Source organism: Podarcis melisellensis, assembly GCF_964234715.1.
Source record: "Podarcis melisellensis genome assembly, chromosome: 1".
In the NCBI taxonomy this organism is placed as follows: Eukaryota; Metazoa; Chordata; class Lepidosauria; order Squamata; family Lacertidae; genus Podarcis; species Podarcis melisellensis.
In genome coordinates this window covers 13,569,843-13,596,194 of record NC_138528.1, presented here as the reverse complement: position 1 = coordinate 13,596,194, position 26,352 = coordinate 13,569,843, and the positions used below count along the sequence as shown (strand labels likewise).

The 26,352-nt window shown below is 45.5% G+C and overlaps 1 protein-coding gene across 2 annotated transcripts in view; it reads left to right on the top strand.

Moving 5' to 3' along the window:
• KIF26A (kinesin family member 26A) overlaps positions 1 to 26,352 on the top strand; it is a 154,332-nt gene that overhangs the window by 53,610 nt on the left and 74,370 nt on the right. For both annotated transcript variants that reach the window (XM_081908363.1, XM_081908362.1), the window contains exon 3: positions 11,705 to 12,220. In XM_081908363.1, the coding sequence (XP_081764489.1) occupies positions 11,705 to 12,220 (516 nt within the window). The remainder of the gene's footprint in view (positions 1 to 11,704; positions 12,221 to 26,352) is intronic.

Genomic DNA, 26,352 nt, shown 5'->3' with positions numbered 1-26,352 from the left:
GCTCCGGAATGGATCCCGTTCGCATTCAGATGTACCACTGTATCAGTACTGTCATCACTGTTGGAGGCAATATGTCTCTGAATAACTGGTTGCTCTGAATAACCAGGTGGGAAGAGACTAGAGTCTTGGCCACTTGCCATATCTGGTTGGCTGCTCTGGTTGGCTGCTCTGAGAAGAGGATGACTTGACCCAGTAGGACTCTTCTTAGGTTCAAGTCTCAAATCAGTTATGAAGCTTCCCGACCATTGGCTGTGGGTGGTTGGGACTGATGGGAGCTGGAGGACCATACTTGGTGTAAAAGATTACCTGAAGGCAGAATCTTTGAATTCCACTGCAACAGAGCGTTGATAGATTTTTAAAAAGTAGCTTTCAAGTCCTTTATTCAAACCTTTGTGGCTTTTTTTTATTTCACCACTCTGCATTTACTGGATCTTTCTAAAGCAGTGAGTGGCACAAATTTACAGCACCATTTACTTTTAGATACATAACTCATATTCTTGCTCTCCTGGGAAAATTGGCAAATGCCTTTTGATGCCACTTGTGTGATGCATTTGGTAATCTTTTTTTTTTTTTAAGCAAACCATTAATCCTCCTCTTTCCCTGATTGCTCTGAATTGCCTCTGGTTTTGCTGATCGCCCTACTCTGTTTTCTGTCAAGGAATAGATAGCAGGAAGCAGGACTCTCCCTTCAAAGTGTTTATCAATAGAGAGCATAATCATGGATACTGCAGCATGTCATGTTAGGTAAAAACTAATTTGTAAGCAGCACGGCATAAAACTGGGAAGACAATTACATTTAAAAAGTCATTAACATTGATCTTTTTTGCATTCTATATCTGTCTATCTATATCTGTCCATCTATCTATCTACACACACATAAAGAGAGAGAGATCTATCTGTGTGTATTTAAGAAAGCAGTTTTGAAAAATAGTCCCTTAAGATTTTTTATGGGAGGGAAGGGCATAATAATAATAATATATGATTAATAATTTTAGTTTCTTTAATGAAACATTAGTTTAATACAACATTTTAAGGAATGCACCTAGACATGAGCAAAACCCCCAAGCTCTGGATGAGAGAAAGTTAAATAGAATTTAAATTACCTGTCACCAACTTTCCCTGTGGATTTATCTGGGACTTAAAACACTACTTGCACAGATAGAATTCCAGTGGCTGATCAGAAATCCTCTGTGTGCTCCTGTGTTTTAATGTTTTCTCACTTGCTTGAATAAGCATGGTCTCCTGTTGTTGGTTCACGTTTATTTGCACTCACATTTTCACCGCATGATGTTTTATCTACCATTTTATTTACATAGGCTATTGTTTTTTACTGAGTTGCATCTCCAGGCACATTTGTGTTGCATGCAAAGTCTCGCTGTGTCATGAGGACTCCACTACAGCAGTGATCACTCACAGAGATGCCCATAGGCTTACGAATGAACAAAGGCAACCGTCCACCTTGACTTGCTTTTTGCGTTATTTGTGCCGATTGCGCTATGGGGAATTTGGAAAAAGGAGATTAAAGTTTTCACCTAACAATGAGTTCAACAGGTCTGCACAACCCACCAAGCCAAGCGCAGCCCACCTGCCACATTTTGTCACTTTTAGCCCCTCTGTTTTGGGAGTACCAGGGGGCCTGGAGGTTTATCAGGCTCTCTCTGCTGTGCTGCTCTATGTTGCTGTCAAGTCGCAAGGTGTGCAGGCCTGTTTTCTGAGCTAGACTTGCTCACACTGAACCAGTGGCTAATACAGTCATACCTCATGTTGCATCCGCTTCATGTTACGTTCTTTCAGGTTACATCCCACGGCGACCCAGAAGTACCGGAAAGGGTTGCCTCCGGGTTTCGCCGCTCGCGCGTGCGCAGATGTGCAAAATGACGTCACACACATGTGCAGAAGCGGCGAATCGCAACCCGTGTGTGCGCATATGCGCCGCTGCGGGTTGCATTCTTTTCATGTTGCGAATGGGCCTCTGGAACGGATCCCGTTCGCAACCAGAGGTACCACTATATTGATAAGGCTTCTCAAATAGCAATTTCTTAAAATCTGTTTTTGGAAACAGCCTTAACTTAGCTATGTATTAAACTCAACCTTGTAAGATTGGTTGTAATTCTCTTATCCTTCTGCTACTTATGGGCAAGTATCTCAGAGGATGACCTTTCAGTGGCCCCTGCAAAAAAATCATGCTGGACAAGGTGAGCAAACTAGCTCAGTGTAAGTGTGGTAGAATGCCTACTTGTGAAACTTCACACTTGGGTGTGGTTTGGCTGTAATTGATGGTGCTACTAATGTGTTTTGGGGGTCTTCCAATCTGCCACTTCTCCCCACTCATTTACCTAGCTGGTGGTCCAGATGGCTCCATTAAGACCTTTTGGTGTATATATGCATATTAGAGTTGTTGACTGACCTTCTCTCTCTTTTTGGCAATCAGCTGCCTTGCTTTTCAGTGACTGATGATTCAGTTGTGTTTAGACTCTCACCTGAAACCCTGGCGAGACACCGCCAGTCACATGTTGACCATACTGGTCTAGATGTACCAGTGGCCCGACAGCTTTCTGTGTTCCATCTCATGCACAATTCCCCTGGGTTTCCTAATAACCCCCTCTGACCACGTCCCAAGCCCTGCCTTGATCCCTGATTCTTCCTCTTCCCTGTTGCCTCCCTGACCTCAAGCCCAAAGGCAGCAGTGGGCTTAGTGGGAAACCCAGAATCAATAGGAATATCTGTTTGGCAGAAAGCCATGGTCTCACCAAGGCTCTGCTTTGAAAGCAGGGAGGTGGCAATGGATCCAGCTGCAAATAATGACCCAGGAGATGACAATGGAGTGGAAAAGTTGACCTTGGAAATGCAGGTATCAGTCTCCTCTAGAGTAGCCTTCTCCAGCTTCCTGCAGTGCTGGCTGGGGTTGATGAGAGTTGTAGTCTCATACTTTGGAGGGGCCCAGGTTAGGAACATAGAAACCCTGAAAGGTGTCGGACGATTGATCCATCTAGCTCAGTATTGCCTACACTCACTGCCAGCTGATCTCCAGGATTTCAGACAGTCCCTCCCAGCCCTACCTGGAAATGCCAGACTTTCTGCACAAAAAGCAAATGCTCTACCACTGAGTGCCCACCACTGAGCTTGATTTTTTTCCTTTCTGGATTTACACCTCCCCACTCCATTTTCCTTCCACCCTATATGTTGGTCATTGAAACAACTTAGCCACCCATGTCCTAATTTAAATCTGACTGAAACAACACTTCTCTCTGAATTGTAGCACATTTTTGCAGTTCAATCATATGGATGATTGATTCCCTTTTCCTCTCTGAGCACTGACACAAAAGGGAATAACTGTAGCTCGGTGGTAGATTTATAGATCTATAGGAAGAGCACATTTGTCTGTAGTTCAGGTGGGCGTGTGTCGAATGGTGTTGGCTGGGCGTGCATCGAAGCACATTTTAACCTGCATTTATGATGAGCTCCAGATTTGCAATAGTGTGGAAATTCTATTAGATAATCTTGAAGCAGCAGACCAGAATTACGGCACAAACACAGGTGGTACTCAGCCTATTGAATATGTCGTATAAAGCAATCAAAATGCCCCTACAGCGTCCCCTACAGCCTCTTTGATTACTCATGAGTAAGTCCCACGAAGTTCACTGCGGCTTACTCTCAAATCAATGTGCATAATGTTGAAGTCCTGCAGCCTGAGCCTGGGCATGCTTACTCATAATAACATTAAGAGCAGCCAGCTGGATCAGGCCCATGGTTCTTCTAGCCTAGCATCTTGCTCTTACACGGCTAGCCTGTGGGAAACCCAGAAGCAGGACTTGAGAATGACAGCACTCTGCAACAACTGGTTCTCAGAGATATGTTGTCTCTGACAGTAGAGGCAAACGTCCATCATGACGTTGATAGCCTTTTCCTCCCTGAATTTGTCTATTCCTTTTTTAAAGCCACCCAAGTTGTTGGCCATCACTACTTCCCCAGGGAGGAGAATTCCATAGTTTAACCACGTGCTGCGAAGAAGTACTTCGTTTTTGTCTGTCCTGAATCTTCCAACCTTCATTAGAAATCCAGCACCTCAAAAGTTCTAGGTCAAGCTTCCCCAAACGTGGGTCTCCAGCTGTTGTTAGGACTACAAATCCAAGTCCTCCTTAGCTAGCAGTACCAGTGGGTCAGGGATGATGGGAACTCTAGTCCAAAAACAGCTGGAGACCTAAGTTTGGGTCTCAGAAGTAACTACCGCCATGCTTAGGGATGCAACTTCGCAATGCCATGTATGCTTAGTCGGGAAGAAGGAAATCGAAATCCCACTGAGTTTCAGTCTGTAGGAGTCAGTCACTTTCAAGTAAGAGTGCATAGTGCTGCAATCACAGTCATACCTTGGGATAAATATGCTTCAGGTTGAGCGCTTTCGGGTTGCGCTCCGCAGTAACGGAGCACATTACTTCCAGGTTTCGCCGCTCGCGCATGCGCAGATGCTCAAAATAATGTCACACGCATGCGCAGAAGCGGCGAAACGTGATCCACACATGTGCAGATGCGCTGTCACGTCTTACATTCTGTTCGGGATGCGAACGGGGCTCCGGAACGGATCCCATTGGCATCCTGAGGTACCACTGTACTAGTTGTTTATATATATATATATATATATATATTTAAGCCATAGAATTGTAGAATTAGAAGGGACCCCAAAGGTCATTGTCCAGCCGCCTGCAATGCAGGAATCTCAACTAAAGCATCCATGCCAGATGGCCACCCAACCCCTGCTTTAAAACCACTGGATCTCATTTGTCTGTCTCTCCCTTTTGTCTGCAAGGTAGCTTTTGTGGACAGCTTCTTCACCGACCCACCCCCGTCTTGGCTCACAGCACCTTTGGCAGCATTTGGTTGCAGACTCCAGCACCTTCCTTGTGCAACCCCAGAGGGGGTAACCTCCATATAAGGTTTTATATGGAAAGAAGGCTATTAAAGTGAAGATTCACTAGGGCTGTGGGGTAGGGAGATTAAATGTGTAGATTGGGGCGGGGATTGTCACAGGATAATAAAACCCCTTTAACAGGGCTGGCTTAACGTTTTAAGTGACATTTAATGTTCCTAACAGTAACTTGTGTTTCCGTCACGCCCATCCATTAGCCAGGTGTTTTTGTTGCACCAAGTGGAAAAAATAGAAGTAATCTCACCGCACAGCTGGGGCCTCTGTGGGGTGTGGGGAATAGATGGGGAGTAGGCCCCTTGCTACAGGGAGCTGGTTATTCTTATTTTATTGTTGATAGTTTACAGAAACCAGCCAAGCTGTTTATAAGGGGCTCTTTCAACACCTTGAGAAGGGTTTTGCCCCTGTAAAATGAGGGGGGGGGACAGTCAAGTAAGAGGGAACATGTTTGTAGTGCATAAAATCATGCGTGGGGTAGAGAAAGAGGACAGAGAGAAGATTTTGTTCTCCTCCTTTCACAATACTGGCGCCCAAATAAGTTGAATGTGGAGGCTTGTTGTTTATCCTAAGTTGAGGATCACTTGATTGAAAGGACAGGTAGAAAACTTATAAGTAAATAAATAAATGTGAATTCTGGCAGGAAAACTGATCTGTCAAGGGTGTGGGAAGACAACATGGATGCAGGAAATCCTGCTGAGATAACTGCTGGTGGAGCTGTGAATTGAGTTGAAGCTCAAACTTTAGCCCTCCAAAGGTTTGCTTTGCTTGTGGATTAATACATGCATTAAATACTAATACCTACTGGCCCTCCAATTAATAATACTCCTTTGGTGTCATCATCATAGGAAGGGAGCAGTGATGTTGTTAGAAGTCTAACCAGTGGGTCTATATCCCACAAAGATGGTATATCTTATTTCTTGGCTGCAACACTCCAGATTGTGGCTGAGGATTCATATGTTGCTCTATAGGCTTCTGGTGTAGCCTTCTCTGCGGCATGCTACTTGTCTCTAATTTGTGTGTGGTTTTTGGTGTTGCAATCTCGATGGCATTGTTTTATCGCCACTTTGGGAGGGCTGTTGGTTTTAAAAAGTGGTTGCATGCCTTCCTGGGCGAAGTCAGACTGTTGGAGAGTTACAGCGCCTGCTGTGGCTGTAGAGACCAATATGGATGGGAGAGACATGTTTTGTTGCAGCTGGGGAAGATGAAGGCGTCCGGTTGTGCTGCTGCTGGTTCAGTGGATGTACCATACACCTGGAATTGCCTTCCTCTTCAGGTTTATCTGAATCTGTGCCTCTCCCAGACACAAGATGACTTTTCATGTACGGTTAAGTGTTTAGCATAGGGGTGTATAACATGTGGCCCCTCCAGATGTTGCTGAACCACACCTCCCATCATCCCTGACCACTGGGTAGGGCTGATGGGAGCTAGAGTCCAAGAACATCTGGAAGTCCACACCTTCTCCAGCCTCGCTTTAGAAGATGGAGATAAACAAGGGTTTATAGAGCAGCATTGCCGTGCAATTTAATGAATGTTTGCTTATGACAGTCATCATGAAGGCCAGTTTATCCAAGGGACATTCCTGATTGCAGCTCAGGTAGTTTTTAATTTTTTAGTTAGAAGCAGCAGTGGATGTCCTGATCTGGGTTTAATTTTCCCTGTGTTTTAGAAAATATCTTTGTAGAATGGGAGGGAGGGGAGGGAGTTTCCTCTGCCCTGAACATAAGCAACTTCCTCTGAAACTTCAAAGTCTCTCTCTCCTCCCCCCTGCAACAGGGTCTCCAGCCACAGAGAGAGAGAAGCCATAATTAAAATGCCTTTCAGTAGAACCCATAAATCATTGTACAAGGTGTGTGTGGAGGGGAGAGGCTGAAATACTGGGGGCAGCAAGAAGCTACAACCCTAGTGAGATACGCAAGTATATGGAATAATCCATACTTGACCCAGGTCCCCAGCACTTCTGGAATTACCAGACGTTCTTGACTAACTCTGTAAACAGCAGCGCTACATTTAGAACAGGCTCTGAAATTAGAACACGTTTATTTTCTGACGGGTATTTGTGCAATTTGTTTACTTTTTCTTCTTTGTTTGATTAGATGCTTTAAGGATATGTATGCCTTTGTTCCTTTGTGATTTCAGTAAAGATTAAAACAGCCACAACAACTCTTGTCATAATGGTTTAGGGGAAATTGCTAATGTTTCTATTGCGATTTCCTCAGCATGTAGTGCAGGAAAATGTGTAGTATTTGTAGTTTAACCCCTCAGAGAGCTACATTTCCAAGCACCCTTAACAAGCTACAGCTCCCAGGATTCTTTGGTGAAAACTGCATGCTTAAAATATATGGCGCATACTCACCAGCTTGAGTGAAGCAGCTCACTGCGGTCTGTGAAAGACCCGAGAAGACAGAAAAATGATGCTTGCGAATTCCTTGGTCAGATACAAAGAAGTGCATGATCACCTCCAAACAGAGCTTATCGAAAGGTGATGCAAATTGTATTACATTACTGCATGCTGATGTTTTATCCTTCTCATATTGGCTTGGTTCCCAAGCTTAATCCGTTCGGGAAGTCTGTTTCAAAACCAAAACGTTCCAAAACCAAGGCGTGCTTTCCCATCGAAAGTAATGCAAAATGGATTAATCCGTTCCAGACTTTTAAAAACAACCCCTCAAACAGCGATTTTACATGAATTTTACTATCTAACAAGACCATTGATCCATAACATGAAAGCAATAATCAATGTACTGTACTATAAAATAAATAAGGCGGTATTGTAGATGATAAAAAATGAAATTATTCCCCCCCCCCCCATGCCCTGATGATAGTCATTGTTTGGATGGGGGGCTTTTATCCATTTCTGCAGTCACACAATCAATCAGTAGCTGAACTGGGTTCCACAGTCAGAAAAACAAGTCACAGTCAAAAAACCGAAAAAGCTGCACAAACAAAAACGCAAAAAATTAGCAAAAGCAAAAGCTCCAAATATCACCTCTGTGTTGCGTGGGTGCTCAGGACTCCACAGCCGACAGACTCAATAGGAAGCCTCTGATGAGCAGCGGGGGACTCAATATACAAACGGAACACACTCAACAGGAAGCAGAACGTGTTTAGCTTGCAAGGCAAAGTTCACAAACCAGAACACCTACCTCTGGTTTTGCAGCGTTCTATTTCCAAGTTGTTCATAAACTAAGCTGTTCCAAAACCATAGTACCACTGTATTAACTTAGGTTCACGCCCCAGCCCTTTAAAACCAGGGCTTGCAGTTGTCATAGTCTTATGGTGCTGCTTCTAGTTGGCAACATACAGTGCATCACTGTGACAACTGCACACAGTTGCTGTGGCTGAGCTGGCGGCAGTAGGAGCAGGTGTGTGTCAGGTGGGGCTCAGGTGCAGTTTTCCACTTAGTCGCTTGCTTGCAGGTAGTCTCTACCCACCCGACACACAAGCATGTGAATGGCAAGATGCATGGTTGTACAGTTATACCTCTTGTTACGTTTGGTTCAGGTTACGTCTTTTCAGGTTGCGTCCTGCGGCAACCCAGAAATACTGGAAATGGTTACTTCCGGGCTTCGCCGCTCATGCATGCACAGACGTGCAAAATGACGTCATGCGCAGAAGCGGCGAATCGCGACCGCTTCTTGCGTTCCTTTCAGGTTGTGAACGGGGCTCCGGAACGGATCCCGTTTGCAACCAGAGGTACCACTGTATACCTAATTCCATTTTTCAGGTTCAAGAGATAATTACAAGTAGTGTGCTCAGCCATTTGCTGCAAGAAATGATCCTTGAGTATAAGAGGGTAATGAGTAATTCCAAGTATCAGTGGCAGGGCAGTAAAAAGGAGGAGAAGCTTCAGATGTATGTCCTAATTAAAGTTGGAAAAGGTGGGTTATAATGGGATATTTGCTTCCTGGTGAGCATTCACAGCTTGTCATTAAAGCAGCAAGACTTTGGGGTTGTGTGTGTGTTTTGAGAGGGGAGCTAATTTGGGAGGGTGCTTTAGAAACAGTCCTAATTCAAATAGGTGATCTGCTTTGTCTGCCCTCATTACTAACGAGTGAAATTAAAGCACCCCTCCCCCTCCTTCTTTGAATTAAATACACAAGCCATCAGCTGGGCTCTGATCTTTCCATTTAAAACCTTAATTGTCTAAAGAGCTCAACGTGAGCCCTTGAAGTTGGCCGGGTCTGTTGCAGGGCATTAGTGTTAGCTGCAGATTTACAAGCAAGCTGGATTTAATCTTTTGCTTTAATCCCTGCGATAGTCCTGTTTGGAGAAAGCGAGCCTTTTGCGTGTTTTAGGAGATAGGCAATGAGAGTTTCCGAATGAGGGGTTTCCAGGAGCTTGGTGGCACAAGGTTATGTGGGGAACCTGCCGAGCCTTGAAACGAATTAAATTAGGAGGGAGGAAAACTCTGTGGGAAAAGAATAGGTGATGCTTTTAATTCAGCACCGGTGTGTGTATATCTTAGCGGCTCAGAAAGTAGCTGCAGGCTTCAATTGTGTTTCTCATCAAGAGCAGTTATAGCGTAAAGATGTATTAGCTGAAACGCCCAGGTTCCGTAAGTGACTGGAAAATTTAGAAGACAGACAGTACTTTCAAAGAAGCATTGAAAGTGGTTTCCGGCAGGTAGGCTCACATATTTTGCCTCACTGTTGCCTCTGGTCAGGGACGCAGGTGGCGCTGTGGGTTAAAGCCTCAGCGCCTAGGGCTTGCCGATCGAAAGGTCGGCGGTTCGAATCCCTGCGGCGGGGTGCGCTCCCGCTGCTCGGTCCCAGCACCTGCCAACCTAGCAGTTCGAAAGCACCTCCGGGTGCAAGTAGATAAATAGGGACCGCTTACCAGCGGGAAGGTAAACGGCGTTTCCGTGTGCGGCTCTGGCTCGCCAGAGCAGCGATGTCACGCTGGCCACGTGACCCGGAAGTGTCTCCGGACAGCGCTGGCCCCTGGCCTCTTAAGTGAGATGGGCGCACAACCCCAGAGTCTGTCAAGACTGGCCCATACGGGCAGGGGTACCTTTACCTTTACTTGCCTCTGGTCAAAGTGGCTTCACAGGGTTTTCGCTTGTTTGTTTTAGGCAATATGAAAACCTGCTGAACCTGTTTATCAGAGGCAAAAGTGTGATTTGTCATGAGTCGCTCATTCCTTCCATGCTCAATTCTTTGAAAGTGTGTATCTTCCACTCTGGTCCCCCGAAAAGAGATGTGGAAATTGTGGATGGAGATCATACCCACTTCTTTCTGATTCCTTGCTTTCGGCAAGAAGGAAACAATAACAGAGTACAGGAAAGCCGTCCATCAGGTCATGCTATAATCTCTTTTTAATGCTCCAAGGTCCAATTTCCATGGCTTGAATATCGTTGTGAGCCTTTGCAAACGAGTTTGGGGGTGGTGCATGGAATTCCCAAGGTTGTTTCTGAGCATGAAGAAGAGATGTGTATATTAGATTTTTATTTATTTATTTATTTTAAATGGAGAGTTAATTAAAAAGGTAAGTAGATGAGCAGTTACTGAATGCACCATAAGTTCTGCTGTTAGTGTCTGATAATCATTTTCACGCTGGGCATTGCAGAGTAACGCTGCTTATTATTATGGTGTATTAATCAGCCATGGAGAGTCCGTCAGGGAGCTGAAGAGGGTGGATAGCCTGATGCATATGCAGACCATCATGGCTGAAGATGAGGCCGTGTTCGCAAACTGCTAACAGCTACATTAAAAGAAGCATAGTTAAGCCAAAGGCTCATCTCGTTCAGCCAACAAATTTCACATGGAAAGACTGCAGGGTGGACATGAGTGCCAGGAGGCCTGCCCGAAGTTACTCATGCAGAGGCACAGTGGCCACCTCCTCTGAACATGGGTGATTCTGCCATATGTGGAAATAATTGCATTCTCTGGTTACAGTACTTTCAGGCGCAGAAAACCAGCAAAACCACTTGCCCCATATGTAGACTGAGAGATGCATAAGGCAACCTCGTTTGTGAATTGGTGCTTTTCTCAGTGGAATAGGACATTTATGTTTGGGAAGGGGGGGTCATAGCTTGGTGACGGAATCCATGCTTTGAGTGGAGAAAGAGGCTGAACCCCCAGGATCTCCCGTTAAAACGGTGGCAAGTGATGGGAAAGTTCTCTGCTGGAGTCCTTGGACAGCTGCTGCCAGTCAGAGCAGAAAGTACTGAACTAGGTGGAGCAGTGATTTTGTCTTGGCTTTATGGAGAGGGACCGCAGTACAATGAAAGAGCACCAGTGTCACGTCCAGAAAATGTCAGGTTCAGTCCTTGCTCTGTCTCCATTTGAAAGGATCAGGTTACAGGTGATGTGCAGGACTGGCGATTCACTGCCATCCAGAGTGGACCTGGCTGCGATAGATGGCCAAATAGCCTGAAACTTGGCTAACTGAACTTGGTTGGATGCAGTGCAACCCTGTGTCCTTTATCACGGGTCTAGATTGCATAGCTACAGAGAACCAGGTAGAGGGCCTTTTTTGGTAGTGGCACCCGCCCTGTGGAACGCCCTCCCATCAGATGTCAAAGAGATAAACAACTACCTGACATTTAGAAGACATCTGAAGGCAGCCCTGTTCAGGGAAGTTTTTAATGTGTGACATTTTAATGTATTTTTAATCTTTGTTGGAAGCCGCCCAGAGTTGTTGGGGAAGCCCAGCCAGATGGGCTGGGTACAAATAAATCATCATCATCATCATCATCATCATCATCATCGTAGGCTTGTTTTGACTTTCTCTCCTTTCCCTCGTCTGCGCCTTTGACTTATTTTGCTTCTCCTTTTCTTTCAGGACCCCCGATTATCAGCTTTAATTTTTGACAAGCTTCAAGTGCCTGAATACTTACAGAAACCCAGGAGCGAAGGGGAGAGCAGGTGTGATGTCTGTGCAGCTCACCTGAACCAGCTGAAGCAAGAAGCCCTCCAGGTCATCCACAACCTCGACCAGGCCAGCTGCCAAGACGCAGCAGACCCCATACAAAGTGCCGCGGCAATGGCTGCTGTGTTGCCAAGGCTGACCTCCCAAAACGTGGTCACTGTGTCCTCTCAGAGGGACGTGTCTCTCATGGCCGGGCAGGTGGGCAGGCAGCCTGGCAAAACTGCAAGCCTTTTCTCCGGGACGGAGAGGAAGAAGGGAATAGGATGGCCGCAAGGTGCAGGCGGGTTCCCAAACTCTAGCGTTCAGGTGACAGTGGCTCCCGGTGGCCTTAGCGGAGCATTGAGCTCAGTGACGATCCAGGCTCAGCAGTACCTTGAAGGGATGTGGAGTATTTCCAGGATGAACAGCTTTCTCCCTCAAGCTTGCCTAGTAAGTAACCGATCACTTGGCCTTTGATGTTCCAGAAAGGATGTGTTTTCTTCCCGCTTGGTGGGTTTCAGAAAACTCCTCTGCAGGTTAATTCCAGAGCTCAGGCTGCCCCTGGAATGATGCTGCCAGTGCGATGCTTGTGCTGCCCCAGGGAGGATGATTTCTGTTACCTGTAGTTTTAGAACAGGAGCAGTGGCTTTTTAAATTTAGAAACAAATGGGAAGCACCCAACACCCCTAAAACCAGCAAATCAGGCTGTTAGGTCTAAGACAGTGGTGGACCAATGCGTGTCAAATTGGGGATGTTTCACTGCAGGTCTTTAGACATTATTCAGACAACTGATTCCTTTGCATGGTGGAGTGCCTCCTTTCCACCATTCTATGTGACACTTGTTGTTGTTGTTTAGTCGTTTAGTCGTGTCCGACTCTTCATGACCCCATGGACCAGAGCACGCCAGGCACTTCTGTCTTCCACTGCCTCCCGCAGTTTGGTCAAACTCATGCTGGTAGCTTTGAGAACACTATCCAACCATCTGGTCCTCTGTCGTCCCCTTCTCCTTGTGCCCTCCATCTTTCCCAACATCAGGGTCTTTTCCAGGGAGTCTTCTCTTCTCATGAAGTGGCCAAAGTATTGGAGCCTCGGCTTCACGACCTGTCCTTCCAATGAGCACTCAGGCCTGATTTCCTTAAGAATGGAGAGGTTTGATCTTCTTGCAGTCCATGGGACTCTCAAGAGTCTCCTCCAGCACCATAATTCAAAAGCATCAATTCTTCGGCGATCAGCCTTCTTTCTGGTCCAGCTTTCACTTCCATACATGACTACTGGGAAAACCAGTATGTGACACAGTATGTGACACAGGTCCTGTTAAATAGGGCCCCATTCACTTGATCCTTCCCTTTCAAAAAGTAAGCGAAAAACAACAGTTGTGTGAATGTGCTGCCTTCTTAGAACACCCTACAATTGCAGGTTACTTTAGATAAATGCTGAAAGGCAAGACAATGCACCTGTTTCCCCATCATGCAGAAGAGTCAATTGACCATGTAAACTCTTTATTGGCACCAAGTAAGTATGTTTAGAATTGCACCCTAAGGCTGCAACTGTAGGCATGCTGACACAAGCATGAATCTGTGAGACTTACTTTTAAGAAGACAAAAGACAGAAGTACTGTTCTTGGAGGACAGGGGGTGGGCTGGTGTGGAGGACTCCCTGGTCCTGAATGGGGTAACTGTGCCCCTGGAGGACCAGGTGTGCAGCCTGGGAGTCATTTTGGACTCACAGCTGTCCATGGAGGCGCAGGTCAATTCTGTATGCAGGGCAGCTGTCTACCAGCTCCACCTGGTACACAGGCTGAGATCCTACCTGCCCGCAGACTGTCTCACCAGAGTGGTGCATGCTCTAGTTATCTCCCGCTTGGATTACTGCAATGCGTTCTACGTGGGGCTACCTTTGAAGGTGACCCGGAAACTACAACTAATCCAGAATGCAGCAGCTAGATTGGTGACTGGGGGCAGTTGCTGAGACCATATAACACCGGTCCTGAAAGACCTACATTGGCTCCCGTTTCCGAGCACAATTCAAAGTGTTGGTGCTGACCTTGAAAGTCCTAAATGGCCTCGGACCAGTATACCTGAAGGAGCGTCTCCACCTCCATCGTTCTGCCCAGACACTGAGGCCCAGCGCCGAGGGCCTTTTGGTGGTTCCCTCACTGCGAGAAGCCAAGTTATAGGGAACCAGGCAGAGGGCCTTCTTGGTAGTGGCGCCCACCCTGTGGAACGCCTTCCCATCAGATGTCAAAGAGATAAACAACTACCTGACATTTAGAAGACATCTGAAGGGAAGTTTTTAATGTATGACATTTTAATGTATTTTTAATCTTTGTTGGAAGAGTGGCTGGGAAGCCCAGCCAGATGGGCAGGGTACAAATAATACATATTATTATTATTATTATTAAGAAAATATGGTTAGGATTGGCCTGAAATTCTGTGTTTATATAACTGGCTGTATTATTTCTTTGTCCCTGTGTTAGTTTTGCACCAGTGACCGTGTTTGGTATTAGAAGTGTTCAAGAGAATGCTTTAAAGTAGTCTTCTCCAGCTGGTGCCGTCTAGAGGTTTTGGACTTCCACTCCCATCAGTCCCAATTCCTCATGGGAACTGTAGTCCAAAACATCTGCAGGGCACGAAGCTGAGGAAGACTGCTTTAAAAGGGGGTGGGTAGGTTAAGCTGCCTTTTGTCCAATTTTACTGCGTTTGAGCTGTCAGAGTATTGAAGTAAAACTATCCCTCTGTAGCAGTTCCACTTTATGTGATCAGGCTCTGAACTTGTCATAAAGGTAGCCTGGTAATCCCCCTTGACGCCTGTGTAAATAATTACCGTCTAGAACCAGTGCATTTTCTTTGTCCACTGAAGAGTGTAATTATGAATGCTACTTTTTCGTAATAGCTTTTTATTCACCCCAAAGTTAACAAACTGGAATACAAACTGTACATGGTTTAGAGATAATCCTCGCATGAAGTATGACAGCTGTTCGAAACTGAATGGCTTCACTAAACTCTAGGAAAATATTGAATTAAAAGTGCAGGATTTTTTTTAAATTAAAAAAATATGTAATTACCTGACTTGGGCTTTGGTTGGGATTCTAATAGAGATAGATATTAATCTCTGAGCCTACTGGAAATGCGCAAATGGGGGGGGGGGGGAAGAGTTCCTTTGTATATTCCCAGCTAACTGTATTTAAATGCTACGCAAAAGAGAATGGATAAAGTGACTGTCGCGAGGGCAGTAAAATCTTCATAGTAAACGGAGCACGGTTTGCAGATGGCTTTTTCATGCAATATGTGCCAAAACAGAAGTATTGGCGTGCTCTAAGGCAGGGGCGCCCAAACTTTTTTCAAAGAGGGCCAGATTTGATGAAGTGAACATGCGTGAGGGCCGACCAAAGTTGTTGAGCTTTTTTTTTTACAATTTTACCCAAAAGTTATTGGGCTTTTAAAGAGGATTTTACCCCAGGACATATGCTGCCACGGGGGCCGGATTAAATCGACCTAAGGACCTAAGGGATCTTAGTGAAAATGGGCTGCATAGGTTTCTGCATGGAAACTTGGGGTGCCTGATCTTATCCCAAAAGGGATTCAGGGAGTCTCCACACTGACATTATTTCACAGGAGGGATTCAAGTGCATGTTGGGACTTTAGGTTTGCACAATTGAAGTGGATTAAAGGGGTTCTGCTGCCCTAGCACAACAAACCCACTCTAAAGAAGAGCTAGACTTCTTGCGGAGGGGAAATGGATTCAGAAGTGTGGGATGCATGAATAACTGACGGGAAGATATTAGGTTTGCCATATGTCCGGGAAAACCTGGATATGTCCTCTTTTGGGGGACCAACATGCCCCTTTCCTCAGCTTGGGCTGGCAGCGGCTCAGACTGTCCTAATTTTTGCTCTTCAAGAGATGGTAACCCTAAGATACATAAACACCCCCACAAGCAAATCAGGATGAATGCTCATTGCCATATTGACAGTCCTCTACCAAGGAACGTAATGGCAGGGCAGGTTTGCAAAGGGCAATTAAATGTTTTCTAAATACTTGAAATACAGTTTAAAACCAATCACGATAAAGCATGTACAGCCATACCTCGTGTTGCGTTTGCTTCAGGTTGAACATTTCAGGTTGCATCCTGCGGCGACCCGGAAGTACTGGAAAGGGTTACTTCCGGGTTTCGCTGCTCGTGCAAGCACAGACGCTCAAAATGACACCATGTGCATGTGCAGAAGCGGCAGATTGCGACCTGCGCATGCGCAGATGCGGGTTGCATTATGCTCATGTTTCCGTGTGCTGCTCTGGTTTGCCAGAAGCGGCTTAGTCATGCTGGCCACATGACCCAGAAACTGTACGCTGGCTCCCTTGGCCAATAAAGCAACCCCAGAGTCGGCCACAACTGGACCTTATGGTCAGGGGTCCCTTTACCTTTAAGTTCCTGGGGTAACTCCCCCCCTCCTTTTAAGCATTTATGCAGGTTTTTTTTTTTAATGGTGCACTGTTATATATAGCCTATTGAAAAAAGCTGTATGATTTGAAAGCATCTAATAAAAATAATAGGGACGCAGGTGGCGCTGTGGGTTAAAGCCTCAGCACCTAGGGCTTGCCGATCGAAAGGTCGGCGGTTCGAATCCCTGCGGCGGGGTGCGCTCCAGCTGCTCGGTCCCAGCGCCTGCCAACCTAGCAGTTCGAAAGCACCTCCGGGTGCAAGTAGATAAATAGGGACCGCTTACCAGCGGGAAGGTAAACGGCGTTTCCGTGTGCGGCTCTGGCTCGCCAGATGCAGCTTTGTCACGCTGGCCACGTGACCCGGAAGTGTCTCCGGACAGCGCTGGCCCCTGGCCTCTTGAGTGAGATGGGCGCACAACCCCAGAGTCTGTCAAGACTGGCCCGTACGGGCAGGGGTACCTTTACCTTTACCTTTAATAAAAATAATAGTATTGGGATTGAAAACAGTTTGGTGCCTCTTGAGTATTTGAATATGATAGTCTGCTGCCTTGATCCAGTGATCTTGATCACTGCATTATGGGGTGTGTTTTTCCACTCCCAAAAAAGCTTCTCCATGCACTCTGTTGGAGAGAGCAAACTCATATAGCTCTTTGTTCACTTAAACTCAATTCTTATCTGACTGGTGCACTGTGCTTGCTGTATTCTGTGCTGAGGGGCCTCAGGAATGGTTAATCATACCCAACAGATACTTGGGTAATCAGATGGATTGAGTACCCATGCAGGCTCTGGGATCTGTAGCCTGAGGGTAGCTGTTAATGGTGATAGAGTAGAATGTGGTCCCTGTTAGTCATGTTGACGGGTAAGATGAGATGAGACGATAGTCAGTGTTATGGAGAGCCAGGATCCCTTACAACAAATAATACGACAAACTTTGAACCAAAGAGGAAGCTGTGGCAATAAATAAGGGACTAACAACTTTTCAAGAAACACTGAGGCAAGGCAAGGTTGCTGTACTGCTCAGCTGGTGTTTACCTAGTCAGCAAGTTAGCTAATAGAACTTGCTGGTAGAATTTGGGTTACAGAAAGGCCCTGCGGGGACAAAGAAGTAATGAAAATATGTACACTGCCGTATGGAAATGAAGTAATGAAAGGAGAAGACATGTCTCTACCTCCAGTATGATTCATGTTTCACAGAGCAGAGAAAGTAAATGTAATATGTCTTGATATCCCGCAGAACCTCAAGTGAAATCTCTCTCTTGTGTGTGAATGCTGCGGTTGGATACATACATAACTGTCCAACACAGAACTGAGATAGATATTGTTCTGTATGATTTAATGGAAAAATTCAAGGATAGAGAATTTGTAAGGTAAAGGGACCCCTGACCGTTAGGTCCAGTTGTGACCGACTCTGGGGTTGCAGTGCTCATCTCGCTTTATTGGCCAAGGGAGCCGGCATACAGCTTCTGGCTCATGTGGCCAGCATAACTAAGCCGCTTCTGGCGAACCAGAGCAGCGCACGGAAACGCCATTTACCTTACTGCCGGAGCGGTACCTATTTATTTACTTGCACTTTGACGTGCTTTCGAACTGCTAGGTTGGCAGGAGCAGGGACCGAGCAACGGGAGCTCACCCCGTTGCGGGGATTTGAACCGCCGACCTTCTGATCAGCAAGCCCTAGGCGCTGTGGTCTAAACCACAGCGCCACCCGCATCCCACCCACTAGAATTTGTACTAGTTGATAATTGGAACTTGCAATAGTTCTCAAGATCAGTGGGTGGAAGGAGTGCAAAGTGAAGTGTCTGAAGCAGGAGTTTGTAAAATTTTGGGGAACCTCTGCTGGCAGAACCCAGAGGTTCTATGGAAGCCTGGTTTGAAAAACACAAACATTACCCTTGTCCATGGACATTGCACAGGCCTGAAGTGGTCCAGGGACACTTAAAGGTAGATGGGTAGTCATAATCTTGTTCCTCCTCGCTAGGCATAGCCTCTCTTCTCCATGGAATTCTCTGGCTCGGACCATACTGTTAGAAAAGTGCAGAATTCATTTAAATTAGGTACATTTGACCATTTGTCAGATGGGTCAGGAAGCATGTAGCACGGACGCCCTTTTTGAGAAAGACTTGACTTGGTTTCCTCTTTACCAGTACAATAAGGAGGGTGAATGTCCTGAAAACGTCTTTATCCCAGGCATCCTGCCAAAGAAAAACCCTCCCAAACAAACAACCCCCTCCATTTGATCTTTTCTCACCTGCAGGCCAAGTGGGTATTATTACAGTCTCTCGTAAAGGGACATGCCCAAACTAGCTGCGGCAGCCAGTTGAGCCAACAAGCACCAGTAATCATACCAAAAATGGTTGGCCTAGATTTCACCTGTTCCTGTCATGGGCAGGCTTTCACACCAGGTGTGCATGAGAGAATGTTCAGAGAAGAGAGGACACAGAATGAGGCCCTTGCGTCAGGCAGTCATGGTACTAAAAATGTGCGTGGCTTGAGTATGGTGTGGCTGCGAGAAAATTAAATAAGTTTCTGGGGATGTACCCACGAGGAGCTTAAAAATATGTTTAAAACCTCTATAGAAAAGAAACCAGAGGCGTACTTATTAGGGATCCTAGGCAAGGACATCCCTCGACGTAAGAAAAGGCTATTTCTGTATGCTACAGCCGCAGCCAGACTACTGCAGGCTAAAAATTGGAAGGGGGGATACTATCCCAACAAAGGAAGATTGGATAAGTAAAATGTGTGATTTTATAGAATTGGCGAAGTTAATGGCAGCCATAAGACACCAGACAAACCGGAAATTAAGATTAGAATGGCAGTGTTTTGGAAGAGTATATGAAAAAACACTGTTTCAAAGACAGTATGTTGATATGCATAGACTAAGTTTGTAAAGAAAACAAGGAGTCAAAATAACTAAATCGATTATTTATAGAGTAATATTTAAAAGACGCAAAATTAACATGACACTTAAGCATAAAAATGTCGAGTACTGGTGGAGGGAAGTCACATGGGTGTAATTTTTGGGGGGCATTGGATATTGTATGCATGGTATGTATTGTGGCTGTATCTCCCCACCCCCCTTCTTCTTCCTTTCTCTTTAGTATTTGTGGTTAATTTGTATGTGAACAATGAATGAATGAATGAATGAATGTGCATGGCTTGTTTCAAGGGTTCAAAGACTTTAAGCCAGTTGTTATTTCCATCTGATGGCTGTGTATTAGGCTAAGCTAATAAGGCGAATACAGCAGCAGTTTGTGTGTGTGTTTTAAAGAATATGGTAGTTCTTTAAAATAGTATATTTAAGAAATTCACGTTAAGGCAAGACCGAGTGTGCTGCTAAATTTCACTGCTCTTTTGTTCAAGTTCCAATAAATATATTTTCTGTGTATTACCAACACACAAAAGTTTCTTGGATACAGGATGCTTGGCTAGTTGTGACAACCCAACATGTGGAAGAGGCTGCACAGATCATACTTGAGGGCTCCATAGACTTTTCCAGCATTTTTTGTAATCATTCTTTTTGAAGGAATTTATTGCAAAACTGACGAACGGTTCGGCTGTGCTAATTGGAAGAGATTTATTGCGCTGCTGCTAAATGATGTAGCATTGTTTGATGGCAAAAAGTGTATAAACTAGTACAGTGGGATGCAATGGCATTGAGTGTGGCTTTTAGTTACCCCTTTCTCCCATTTATGTGTATTATTGATTTTATTTCACTGTTCAGGCGGTAATGGATTTATAATTAGAATACAGTCACAGTAATCAATGATGAGATTATTGGGCACATAAATAGAACTTTTGAGACTAAGGTGAGGTCATTTCCTGCTGTAACCAAGGATCAATCATTGGGGGGTTGTTGAGAATTTTTAAGTAGCACTTGCAAGATTTAAGATTGAAATGGCTTCAGAGAAATAAATCCAGACCTACTGCTTACTTGTAAAAAAAAAAACCCAATGGAAAGGATTGCTTTATATTTCTAGAGCAGGAGTAGAGAACACCTTTCAGCCCGACTCTACAAATCTATGATTTTATGATTCTCTGATCATGGCAAATTAACACGATCCTAGATTTCTCCCCCCCCCCCCCCCGTCATTTAAAAACCATGAATACAAAATCCTGAAATTCCTTTTTGAGTTTAGAGCAGTGCAGAAAGCAGTTTGGGATACCCTGCAGTTTGGGAGGTCCTGAGAGTGCAGCTCACAGACACATCTGAACGTGCTTGCAGATGTTGGGCTTGTTCCTTCTCTGGATCTTGGCCAACATATGTATCCGGTTACATCTGGTAAGATAACTTGAGCAAGTATTGAACAGCTTGGATTTTGAACTGTAATGAGGAGGTTGGTGATGCAATGAAAGCAAATGGCTCTTCCTCACAACCTTGGAGGTGTTTGCATTGTCCACCCCACCCCTCCTCCTTTATCAGTAAGTAGAGTTAAACGACAAAAGCGGCGACAAAACTGGCGGCTGTGTATTTTTGCCTGCCTCGGATAAGTGATTAATTTTGATCAAAGTGGGTTTGTGGAAGCATATTGAGCAACTGGCTGAAGGAGCACCGTCTCAGCTCAACAAAAGCCGAATGTGTATTTCTAATGTGTGTCAGTAAATAGAGGTCAGGCAAGGTTTCTTCCCCCCCCCAACACCCCCCTAAAAAAAAAAAGCAATTATAGCAGGTTATATTACTCCAGCATAAATGCTTCGGATAGAATTGGACCTGAAATGATGGTTAAATCACTTTGAATGCATTACAGGGAGTGATTAATAAATGGAATAAGTACATGTAAATAAATAAGCTTTGTTGTTGTTTATTAAACATGCATGCCACCCTTCATTCTAAGATCTCGGGGCAGTTCATTGCACAAAAATACAACCACAAAATACACAATATCATCATCATCATCATCATCAACAACAACAACAACAACAACTCCCCCATGTTAATGCATGGCTATCTCATATTGGCATCCCTATCCCTGGAAAAGACCCTGATGTTGGGAAAGATGGAGGGCACAAGGAGAAGGGGATGACAGAGGACAAGATAGTTGGACAGTGTTCTTGAAGCTACCAGCATGAGTTTGACCAAACTGCGGGAGGCAGTGGAAGACAGGAGTGCCTGGAGTGCTCTGGTCCATGGGGTCACAAAGAGTCGGACCCTGAACAACTAAACAACAAAATCTCTGTCCCTTGCTGCCTGCCCATTGGGCAAGATGCCGTCTCACCCAAAAGTAATAGATACTCTAAAAAGAGAATTCTGAATTGGATGATAGGCAGATGCACAGGGGAGCTGAAGCTCTTGCCTGCATCCTTCCTTAAGCATCCTTGCCCGCCTCCTCATTTAGCAACTTATTGTCTCTGCTCTTCCCTGTCTCCCTAAAGGAGAGACAACAGAACAAGCAGATAGGAGAAAGGGAACCAGAGACTCCTGCTTTCCTGCGTTGCCTGCCCGAGATCTTCTCCAGCTTTCTCTGAGGCATTTTCAGCAGAGTTCTAAAAGAGCCGGAAAGCTTAGCTTGGCTTTCACCTAGCCAGGTTGTGAGCAGCATGTGATGCCGGACATGTTTTGCTTAGAAAAGCCCCCTGATTCACCCCCTCCAGGTAGAGCTGGGAGAGGCTTCTGCCTTGAAACCCTGGAGGAGAGCTGCTGCCACTTAGTGTTCTTTAATCTTGTGTCCCCAGATGCTGTAGGACTGGGACTCTTATCATCATCCCCAGCCATAGAATAAAAGACTGGTAGAGTTGGAAGGGACCACAAGAGTCATCTAGTCCAACCCCCTGCCATGCAGTAATCCTTTGCCCAACATGGGGCTCAAACGCAGGACCCTGAGATTAACCGTCTCGTGCTCTACCGACTGAGCTAGTCATAGAATTGTAGAGTTAGAAGGTACCCAGAGTGTCATCTAGATGGCCTAAGAGACTGCAATCTACTCACAGAATAAAAAACTGGCAGTGATCTACCCCTTTTTTGGGGGGAGGGGTTTCAGGTCAAAGTTGCTGAGCTTTTTTTAGGGAGGAAAGTCCCGGGTTTTTTAGGGGTTCAGGGAAAAGTTGCTGAGCTTTTTTAAGGGGGAAGGTCGCTCACTGAAAGATTGCTAAGGAAACAACCAGCCTCACTGCAAAAGCTTCATCTTCCATTCTGGGGATTGTGCAACCATGGAGTGCGGGGCGAGGGGGCAGGGACCGATTCTGTTTTACCACCACTGAGGAAAGGGAACCAGCAATCGACCGCAACCTACCAAAACCTCCCAGGGATCTACCAGTAGATCGCAATTGGCTTGTTGGACATACCTGTTCTAGTCCATGGGTAGGCAAACTAAGGCTCAGGGGCCAGATGTGGCCCAATCGCCTTCTCAATCCGGCCCACAGACGGTTCGGAAATCAGCGTGTTTTTACATGAGTAGAATGTGTGCTTTTATTTAAAATGCAACTCTGGGTTATTTGTGGGGCCTGTGTGGTGTTTTTACACGAGTAGATTGTGTGCTTTTGTTTAAAATGCATCTCTGGGTTATTTGCGGGGCATAGGAATTCGTTCATCCCCCCCCCCAAAAAAAAATAGTCTGCCCCCCCCCACAAGGTCTGAGGAACAGTGGATGGCCCTCTGCTGAAAAAGTTTGCTGACCCCTGATCTAGACCAATCCCCTGCAATGCAGGAATCTCAGCCAAAGCATCCATGACAGATGGCCATGCAACCTCTGCTTGTTGTTGTTGTTGTTGTTTAGTTGTGTCTGACTCTTCGTGACCCCATGGACCGAGCATGCCAGGCACTCCTGTTTTCCACTGCCTCCCGCAGTTTGGTCAGACTCATTCTGGTAGCTTCGAGAACACTGTCCAACCATCTCGTCCTCTGTCATCCCCTTCTCCTTGTGCCCTCCATCTTTCCCAACTTCAGGGTCTTTCCCAGGGAGTCTTCTCTTCTCATGAGGTGGCCAAAGTATTGGAGCTTCAGCTTCAGGATCTGTCCTTCCAGTGAGCACTCAGGGCTGATTTCCTTCAGAATGGAGAGCTTTGATCTTCTTGCAGTCCATGGGACTCTGCTTAGAAGCCTCCAAGGAAGGAAGTGCTTCCTGAAGTTTAGTTAGAATCTCCTTTCTTGTAACCTAATTGGCTGGCTTAGCTAGTGGTCAGGGATGATGGGAGTTGTAGTCCAACAGGGTTTTTCTGGAGCCCCAAGGTTGAAGAAAACTGCTGTGGATAATCCTGAGCTAAATGGGCCAACAGCCTGAATCTTCAAGAGGCACATATAGTAGTAGTGCGAATGATATTTTTTAAAACACTTGCAGTGTAGAAATAATAATAAAAGTGCAGAACTCTGTTTGGAGGGATGGCTTCTGTGGGATTGCTCTGTGGGTTTTATTCACCCGGGGCGCATCGTATACATAAAAGTCTGAGAGGTGCATGTTTAGGCACAGACAGCAAAGACAGTTTTCTTGTTACTGGGCCACAGCTGCAGGTACTAAAACAACTACAGAAGTGAATTTTAGTCATAAAGTGCCTCTTACGCTATTTTATAATGAGCCCCGATGGAAACATTGTCAAGGAGCAGTAAAAAGTTTATGCTGGGAAATGTTTCCCCACAAAACGGCATAGGCTGTGCGCTTGGCATACTTTTTATGACGATCTTCTCGGTCTGTCAGGGAAGACTATTCCTTGGCCAAATGCGTATGCTTGTCTCACGCTAGCAGGGTAGGAGGTTTTACAGCCTCTGGAATTACCCATAGGGAGTCTGATTTACGTCACATTTGTTCCCATTAATGGTGGTAGGTCATAAGAGCTTTAAGGTGAAATATGTTGAGGTGATGCCATTTATTCCCGTTTCATGCGCAAGCCGTCATTTCTGTGAGGATGCAAACTTGTTCAATTAGCTGCGGCTGTGGGGTGCTATATTAGCTTAAGTAAACAAAAACTCTTCAGATTTGTATGCCAGGGTGCTAAGTCGGAACTGGATTTTTAAAAATCTATGAAAATGTAAACTGTTGGACTTCTTTTCACACTGCTTATTCCGGACTTGCAGAGTAGATTCAGTGCTGTGAGGACTCTTTGAAAGAATCCAGAGATTCCTTGGAAACTGATCAAGGACAACCCAAGACATTTTGCTCACTGGGCAAAAGACAAGATTCTCCCTCCCTTTTTGCCATGTCATGTACAGAAATCAGCTGGCCTGACAGTTGAATCTTAATTCAACACTGGAACAGGACAATGTCCACATTTTTCCATTTTACTGGGGTATTTTAAAAATAATAATTGTGCACCATCTAGACGACATTTGTTTATGGGCTGTATAAGATGCAGCAAGCCAATGAAAATAAGGTAGCAGTGGTGTGTGGTCAGCACATGGAATGGCTTCCAGTTGTTTAGATCAGTAAGCCCATTCTCATTATTGCCTGGTAGAAGGTAGCAGGCAACCAGCTTGACCCAGCAATCCAATGTACCACAGGCTAGCTTAGAGGGATGTAGGGCAGGCTGTGTGGCACACACAACTGCCCTCCAGTAGAAGGGTGTGGGCCAGGGGCTCATGAGGCACAGCTGGGTGTAAGGGGCCTGTGGCCTATGTGAGATGGTCTCCTCACTCTGCCTAGTGGTAGGGCTAGCCATGTTTGGATTCCCAACAAGATGATCAGTCATGGCGGACTAGTTTCCTGAATGATAGCTTGCTCACATTATCATTTTTTTCCTGCAGTATTCAGCCTCAGGGGAGTGTTCTTCAACCTTAGGCGCCAGACTACAATTTCCGCTGTCCCTCACCATTAGCTTTGCTGGTTGAGGCTGATGGGAGTTGGAGTCCAATGACATCTGAAGGGCATCAGGTTGGGAAAGGCTGCTTTAGAGCACGGTCCTTTATTGGGCTCCTTCTCTGGAAGCGTAGAGCAGCCAAGTTTCAGCAACAAGTAGCCAGATGGGCTTGTGGAAAATGAGATGGGGTTTCCTGACATTAATTCCTGCTAGATCGCTTTCTGCCAATCACAAAGGCACCTGTCATCAGCTTCTGAACAACTAACACCCAAGTGCATCGTTGTATATTGCTTTAAGCCTTACCATCATGAGTGATGCCTGAATATTACATTGATTGACATGTAGTAAGTGCCAAAGATACAAGGAAACCCCAAAGGCGGTTTCATTCCACATCTTTTCTGCTGCTTCCTGCAGTGAGACATGGGGTGAGACACGTCAGTATTGGTTTCCCTTGTTCTGGGGCCAAGTTTGCTAGTTCCCACTTCCCCACTCCTGATCCCACCAAATGCAGGACCTCCTCAGAATGGCAGTGTGCGTGGGACAAGGATTATTCTTGTTTCTCTGCGCAATAATCTCCTGATTCTGTTCACCTACACCCCTGCCTAGAAAACAACATCTTCCCATGTTGGTTAAATGTGATCACACATTTCATGTGAGGTGTAGTTAGATCTCATTGCACTCTAATCGTGAGTTAAGCCATGAATCAACGCTCTAAGGTGGGCCACTCCAGTTATCTTCTCATGAGAGATGGGATGGCAGGTTTGGAAGAACTCGGTGTGTCTTGAGAAGATCAGGAGAACCTTACTGGTTTACACTCATCTGGTCAAGCAGCCTGTTTTCCACATGGTGATCAACCATATGCCAATGTGAAGTCCGTACCCAGGACACAAGGACAAACGCTCTCCCCATTGTTGTTCCTCAGTGACTGGGATTCAAAAGCATACTGCCTCTTGATGTCATCACTTGGTAGCTGTTGTTAGGCTCATCCACCATGAATTTGTCCTACACCCTTTTAATGTCACCAAAGTTGGTGGCCATCACTACAAATTGTGCAATCCAATTCCATACTATTTTCATTTCATTTCAAATTTATATCCCGCCCCTCCTTCCCAAGGAGCCCAGGGCGGCAAACACACAAGCAATATGACATCTAAATACAACGCAGACTGGGGAAAACCTCTATTTAAAAGAGTTGTGAGAAGAGAATGACTGCTCCATGCACGCATGGCAGATTTTGGCTTGTGTTTCGCCAACATTAGCCCTCCATGCCACATGGGCTGTGTGAAATTCTTTCTCTTGTCTGTCCTGAGCATTTTCTCCATGCCGCGAATAAATTTAGATCCATCCCCCGCTTTTTGGTTGCTTTAGACCAGGGCTGTCCAACTTCCCACAGACTGCGATCTACTCACACTATTAAAAAACTG